This window comes from Rutidosis leptorrhynchoides, chromosome 11 (genome assembly GCF_046630445.1).
Source record: "Rutidosis leptorrhynchoides isolate AG116_Rl617_1_P2 chromosome 11, CSIRO_AGI_Rlap_v1, whole genome shotgun sequence".
Lineage (NCBI taxonomy): Eukaryota > Viridiplantae > Streptophyta > Magnoliopsida > Asterales > Asteraceae > Rutidosis > Rutidosis leptorrhynchoides.
The window spans coordinates 9,257,163-9,264,890 of record NC_092343.1 but is presented as its reverse complement, the minus strand read 5'-3'; the positions used below and the strand labels follow the sequence as shown (position 1 = coordinate 9,264,890).

The following is a 7,728-nucleotide window of genomic DNA, read 5'->3' as shown; positions in this document are numbered from 1 at the left end:
TACAAAATTAACTCACATACCCGATTCATTTGATCGTGCCTCAACGCCTCCATGTCTGAAACATTGCCTTGAACAATCATAAAAATATATAAATCACTATTCGTTGCACATTATAATATCCACAACCAGATTCATTATAAGTCACAATGATAGCATACCTGCATCATCAATAAATTACTGATATTTGGAAGCCTTTTAGAGTGAAACTACAACATGTGGACCAACCACAGTAAAGATGTGAACAACCTAACACAAGTAAGAACTATGGAGTAATTAACGAAAGTAGAAAACAAATTTTTTTCATCCAAATGTAACAAATTTTTTTCATCCAAATGTATCATCTTCATCATTAACAAACACTCTTATTGCCTACAATCAAATTACATATTAAATACCTAAACTTCAAAAGAAAAAAAAAAAAAAAAAAAAAAAAAAAAAAAAAAAAAAAAAAAAAAAACAATTCAAAAGCACTACTTGCTTCAAGCAATGAGATGGGCAAACTACTTTTCTAACTTACATCATTATAGTTTACACCCATTAAACATTCAAGATCATTTAGATAATTTGTTGGACTAAAAATAACCAATCCATATCTCAATCTCATAGAACAAAACCGATGCCCAAAAAGTTGTATTTCTTGAAGAACTCTAGAAATATTATTCTCCAGTGAGCAAGCTCCAGTGCTGTTATACCAAAAGACCAAATATCAGCCCTGTAGATTTTGCCAGACAATTATTAATATTCGACTTCTAAATTTTACCGGACAAAATAAAAATTGAAGGAAAAAAAATTAAGAATACTGACTTGAAGTCATAGCCATGCAATTGTTCCATAACCTCGGGTGCCATCCTGTGAGAATGTAAAAAATAGCAAGTATCATGTCGACCAATGCACTACCATTTGTTGCACCAGCGAGTGACATAATGTAATAATTCTTCTCCCATTGCTCCATTATCCATTCCTTCAATGCAAAGAAAGTTCATAAATGACTAAATGTGCAACAATAGTATAATTCTCATAAAAAACAGTGAACTTAAAATTGTTTTTTTTACCTTGTGCAAGAAAACGGGTGAGAGCTCATAGACTTGTGAACTGAACCCGGTGCCCGCATCCATAACGATAGCCCATAAATTAAGTGAAGATGCAACACAGCTAATATTAAGACCATCGTTCTTTCCTTTTTCAATATGTTGGTGGAGTCTTGCATCGATTACATTGTTGTAGTACCTAACAAACAGGTAGCATTGTGAACATAGAGTTGGCTCATCTGCAACTGCAATGTACCTACACATGTACTTATCTTCGTTTAGCCTTACATACTAAAAGAGACTTTCCAAAATATGTTTACAAATCATACACATTAGCTTTACATTTACAATCAATTAGTACAGTCAAGTATTTAACATCAGATAAAGATCAAATAACATACGAACAAATCAGTTGGTACAGCCCAAATGAATATAATTTACTATCATTCCCAATCACACAAAAATAGGATTTACCATTTATTAACGAAAGCTAATCTTGTATCCAAATGTGGTATTACTGGATCATGTTTAATAATTCCCATTTTTAAAAAAATAGTTTCAATGTAAAATTAAGTGACTCTAGAAATATCAGTAGAAAGAATGAATAAACATGGATTGAAACTATGAAACATATAAAATAAGTTTTACACAACAAATTGAGAAATGGTCCGCCCATTTTCCACCACTATGAAACACTAAATAACCCATTTTATTCAAACAAATCTATAATAAAAATAACAATGAAACCTATGAAACAAAAATAATTCATTTTATTCAAACATGACCTGCCCATTTTATTCAAACATGACCCGCTCATTTTCCACCACTATGAAACACTAAAGTAAAGAACTTAATTTATCACCTGTTTATAGCAAAACTGACAACCTTCAACGTTGCAATCACATTGTCAAACTACCACATACCTGGACCTGCATAGTTTTCAGATGTAAGAACATAACCATCAACTTTCATTAACAACCCGCCCATATAGCCATCTCAAATAGAAGCAACAGTAGGATACCCGTTGAACATCGTTATTCGTTGAACACAAGTTGTAGTATCTCTTATAAAAGATACTATATGTTGAACATCCCGCCCATATAGTATATCCCGCCCATATAGTATATCTCTAATAAACGCATAATGATGTTCAACTATATGTTCAACTATATGCATTACTATCATTAATGACAGTGGTAAATCTAATAACAACTTTATTCAGGATCACACTCCTATCCATATCATCAACATGATTATAGAACTGAAAATAATACAAAGAAGAAAACTAAAACCATTCAATACTAAGTCAAGTACACTGGATAAAATTAAGAGTTCAAGTGGCGCACATTAAATAACTAATAACACAAATTCAATTTTACATTGAAAGACTGTCAAATTGGGTAAACTACAGACAATAACAAAGCTGAATTTTATGAGATTTAATGTGTATGTAATAAACTAATTGAATGCTTACAATGGTGTTTACGGCCTACCATGTGATGACCCGTCCTTATCCACCTGAACGAAGTCATCAACATTTGGTCCCATTGAGATGATCGACTCCAAGTAATGTCCTTAAAATGAGTTAATGTACAGCGGAAGACTTAATTCGTACCTGAGAATAAACATGCTTAAAAGTGTCAACCAAAAGGTTGGTGAGTTCATAGGTTTATCATAACAATAATTTCAATATATTAATAGACCACAAGATTTCATATATATAAACATAATACACTTGCAAGTGTATGTAAAGCATTCTAAGTGGTTGAGCACTTGGTAACCATACTTAACATTTAATCAACGTCGCATATTCCCTTTATTATGAAATCTCATTACACCGTACCAAGTGTAGTCACCAAAACGAAGTACTGTGCAACCGTTGAATACTGGTCGTCCAGTCCGGTTGGGGTTGTTAGGCCCGATAGATCTATCAACAGGATTCGCGTTTACAATACCCATGTAAATAGTAGTTACCAAGCTACAGGGAAATATGCCAGTGGTACAACTCAACGTAGAATATATTTTTAAGTACTTGTGTCTATTTTGTAAACATTTATAAAAGCAGCGCATGTATTCTCAGCCCAAAAATATATATTGCAAAAGCAATTAAAAAGGGAGCAAATGAAACTCACCTAATGTATTTTGTAGTAAAAATACATAGGACAACATTGAACAAGTATATGGTTGGCCTCAGATTCACGAACCTATATCATTTATATATATATATATATATATATATATATATATATATATATATATATATATATATATATATATATATATATATATATATTAACACATATCATGATAATCGAACAAATTTACATATTATTATTGTTATAGTTGTTATTTTAATAAATTATATGTTCCATTAGTAACTTAATTAGATATATTTATTTTTATATACATTAAATAGATAACTAATATTTATTACAAAAATCTCAATTTAGTTATGTTTTATGTTAATAAGATATTTTTATATAGAAAAATCTTTATTTGATATATTAGTAATACTAATACTAATAATGATAAAAATACTAATTATGATAATAATTATGATAAAATAAGATAATTTTGATAATGATGTTAGTTTTAATAATAGTACTAATTTTAATAAAAAAATGATAATTTAAAAATAATGATACTTTTAGTATTAATAATAATGATAATAATGATAATAATAATAATAATAATAATAATAATAATAATAATAATAATAATAATAATAATAATAATAATAATAATAAGTATACTACCTTAAAAAAAACTTCCACAATAATGTCGCAGCTTAGGCTCAAACCCCCGACCTCTCACTTAACCAACACCCTCATAAACCATTCCTCTGTCTATGTATTTCTGATTATGAATAAGGGTTTAACTTATTTAACCCAATACTTATCTATTTCCTTTCTCTTCTTCTTCTAAACTTAAAATCATCACCTATAACCTTATACAATCGTGATCATCCTTATGATCATGATTCCATCACAGTCATCATCATTCCATGTTATCATTTCATCCTCGTATATCATAATTATGTATCATAATCATCTTCATTAAATATAACGAGCATCACCAACGTTTATTTAACAATCCTACGTTTTAGTTTATACATCACTCGTCCCAAGTAATACTCGATCATGGTAACCCAGTTAGCAACAATTATTCACGGACCAACCCTATTTCCAATATTGCAGCATCTTTACGGAATACGTAGGGATTTAGGAATACAGCAAAAAAAAAAAAAAAACGCACATAGCAGCAGTTCCTACTTCAACAAGCAAAGCCAAATCTCTAGTGGGTTTTCTGATGGCCCAACAGCAGTTAACAACCATGGCCCAACTCCTTAAAGAATCGGCCCAATTCAATAGATCCGGCCCATCAGAAATGAATAAAACTCGGTACAGGTACATCGCTGCTTTCTTATTAATATTTTTTTTTTTTTTTTTAAAAAAAGTAAGACACAAAGCCACCACTTTGTGTCCTTGTCCCTTGATTATCATATAATAATATAAAGATCACCTCATCACCTATAAGTGGGTCTTGTGATTATATATATATATATATATTTTTTTAAAGAATTGTGCAGTAGCAATAGCATGATGATAAAGGTCGTTGTGGGGTTAAATTAGAAACAGACAAATAAAAGTTGCAGCAGTAGAAAGAAAAGTAACGCAACTTCAATCGTGTGATCATCCTCCATCATTTAGCGTTTTAAAAATCAATACGGAAACAGTAAAAGTTGTAGGTTGTTTTGGGTTTAAATGGGTGATGGTTTAGTAGGTTCATGGAGAAACAAGAAAAATAAGGGTGGTTTGTAAGGTGGCGAAGGTGAAGGTGGTTGTAAGTGATATTCGAAGGAGATAGTTATGGTTTTGAACAAAAAGAAATGGAAGCATAGCTGCTGTAGCAGTGGCAACAATAAAGTGATTTTGGTGGTGGTTTGTAAAGTGGTGCATGGTTGATTAGAGGTTCTTGATGATGGTGTAGGTAGGTGTTCTTGAACAGGTTTGGTGTAGTTTGAAGGTGTCCATGAGTGGTTTTCGTGGAGTTACATGAAAGTGGTGGCGATTTGAGAGAGGTGTTGGTTATCTCGGCTCGAGGAGTAATAGTTCAACAAGGTGGTGGGTTTGTGGTTTCAATCCAGAGAGAGAGAGGTAAATTGTATGCGGTTATGTTGAGGTTTCTAGGGTGGTTAACAAGAATCGAGTATAAACAAGTATAAAGAAGACCGGTTCGAAAGTAGATGATTTTTATGGTGATGGTTCTCAATGGCAACAATGTTCGAACAGTAGCAGTCGGTCAATAAGCTTTCGTGGTGGTCGTGAAAGGTGATGGTTTGAGTCGAAGAAGGGAGATGAAGAACAATCGAGAAAAGTGATCGATAGTGGATGATGGATGGTCGTGAAATTTCATAGAAAGAAATAAGAGAGGGATTTAGGGAGAGAGATGAAGGATGGTTTGTTTTTAATCTTCATCTGTACTGCACATATATATGCATTATGCATATAAAAGATAGGATTTCAAATGTAGATGTAGATGGTGGGACACAAAAACAAAAACAGTGATTTATTTAAAATCTCGTAAATTCTAATTGTTGTTATACTGCCGACGTTTAGATATTTTCAATTCGCGAAGTGCTATATCGTGTCCATTGCTAAACAGCTAACGTATAAAAGTGCCCCTAAAAATCTCAAATTTTTAGGTTAAGCATATTAAATTATATCACTCATTACCTGTTTGAAACCTGATCAAAAAGGTTCGTCTATAATTTATTTTTAATTCCAAGTAATATATGCGGAGTACTAAAACTCAACTCTTCAAAGTAAAGCTATTTTTAATGATCCTAAATTTTATATATCTTAATTATGGATCATCGTTTATCTTTTTTTTTTTCAAAATCACATAAGTTGGAATTAAGTTTATCTAATAATAATCGAATGATCAACGAGGGTTACAATCATTTAATAATTTTATTTAATATACATTATATATATATATATATATATATATATATATATATATATATATATATATATATATATATATATATATATATAGACCCATTTTATTTATTATTTCATATAATATTTTTCATCTTTAATTCTAATATTTAAATCGTATTTTATTTCAAATTATCACACACACACACACACACACACACATACATATATATATATATATATATATATATATATATATATATATATATATACATATTTATTTACAAATAATTGTTCGTGAATCGTCGGAAATGGTCGAAGGTCAATTGAATATATGAAACACTTAAAAAAAATTTGAGACTCAACCTATCAGACTTTGCCTATCGTATCAAAATCATATGAAGATTAAGTTTAAATTTGGTTGGAAATTTCCGGGTCATTACATACCACCAAGGGATCTAATGGTGCAAAGGGCAGCTATTCAAGCAGCTGTTGTGTTAATGGCGTGTCACAAAAAAAAAAAAAAAAAAAAATTAAACTCTAATCTGCTATATCCACAACAATGAAAATCACAACATCAAAATTTTGAAACCCTAATTTTTGAATATTAATATAAAATGCCTCAAGATTGTTGATTTATACCAAGAAATTAATGGGTAAACAACATACCTGACAGAGAATGATGAAGGATTGACAAAAAAACCCTAATCAGATTCGATATACATCTCGACAAAAATATACTTGAAATTAATCTTTAATTTTAACCATTAGTTCACAGTTACTGAAAACTCAAATCGCTGATTTCACCTGCACCAAAAATCGCCCCTGTAAGATGAGAATCGTAGGCAATGAGTCTTATGAATTGAAGAAGAAATAATTTGGAGATAAAACCCCAAAATTATGAGAGATAGATATAGCCTGTTTGGTTAAAGAATATGAAACCCTAAAGTATGAGAGCGGAAGGTCGATACCCTGTCACCGGATATTTTTCCGGCGAGTTCGAAGTCACAGTTTAAACTGGAATATCCTTTTATTTTTAATATAAATTGGAAATGAGAAGCGGTTTCGAATTCCTAATCTGGCTTCAACGAATTCGTGCTCCACACTGATGTACGACGTCGTCTTCTTCCTTTGAAGTTGTATTTCAGTCACCAGATATTTTTCCGGCGAGATCGAAGAAACCGATGATAATATATAAAATTTGTACGGTTATGCGGAGGAAAACGTGACGGATTCAATGGTGGTAGTGGCGTCGGCTAATACAGCAGCGTGAAGGCATTATTGAAGGTGAAAAGGAATTTGGGGTTTTCAATTTTGAAGAGAGAGAGAAAAGTGATAGTAGTTACGGAGTAGATGCGTAGGGAACTGGTTGTGGGGTCTGTAGCCAATAGCAATTAGACAGTTGTTATTTTCTTGTAATTTAGCCAGAGATAAATAGCCGATTAGAATATTACACGTGGATAAAAAGTCAGAGAGTGTCTGACAGACTGACACATTGAATATGTCTTTACGCTTTTTAAAGTGTAGAGATACAGTAGAAAATCAACTACTTGCAACTGTAAAGTGTGTTGCCCAAAACAAGTTGGGATTAGGGGACATGAAGGGACTTGCCAAAAGGAGAACTGTTAAATTTATATATTCAAGTTTATTATATACTTTGTCTCATTTGTTGTTGCAAGCATTTTTCAGGGGTCAAATTGGTCTTGGCTGATATCTAAAGGGTTGTTTGTGTGCCTTACTTTAACTTGAATTGATTC

At 31.5% G+C, this 7,728-nt stretch overlaps 1 protein-coding gene across 7 annotated transcripts; it reads right to left on the bottom strand.

Annotated features, from left to right (window-relative positions):
- Positions 1 to 447: 447 nt before the first annotated feature.
- Positions 448 to 7,340, bottom strand: LOC139877490 (casein kinase 1-like protein HD16). 7 transcript variants are annotated; one of them, XM_071864917.1, is made up of 6 exons: positions 6,943 to 7,340; positions 6,641 to 6,796; positions 1,891 to 1,957; positions 1,053 to 1,284; positions 805 to 961; positions 448 to 683 (listed from the first exon to the last, which is right to left on the bottom strand). In XM_071864917.1, the coding sequence occupies exons 4-6, from the start codon at positions 1,113 to 1,115 to the stop codon at positions 601 to 603; spliced, it is 303 nt and encodes a 100-aa protein (XP_071721018.1). In that variant the 5' UTR covers positions 1,116 to 1,284; positions 1,891 to 1,957; positions 6,641 to 6,796; positions 6,943 to 7,340; the 3' UTR covers positions 448 to 600. The 7 variants fall into 7 exon arrangements, with proteins under 7 accessions (XP_071721018.1, XP_071721016.1, XP_071721020.1 ...); XM_071864915.1 differs by having other exon boundaries at positions 6,641 to 6,778; XM_071864919.1 differs by having other exon boundaries at positions 1,053 to 1,227; positions 6,641 to 6,778.
- Positions 7,341 to 7,728: the final 388 nt, after the last annotated feature.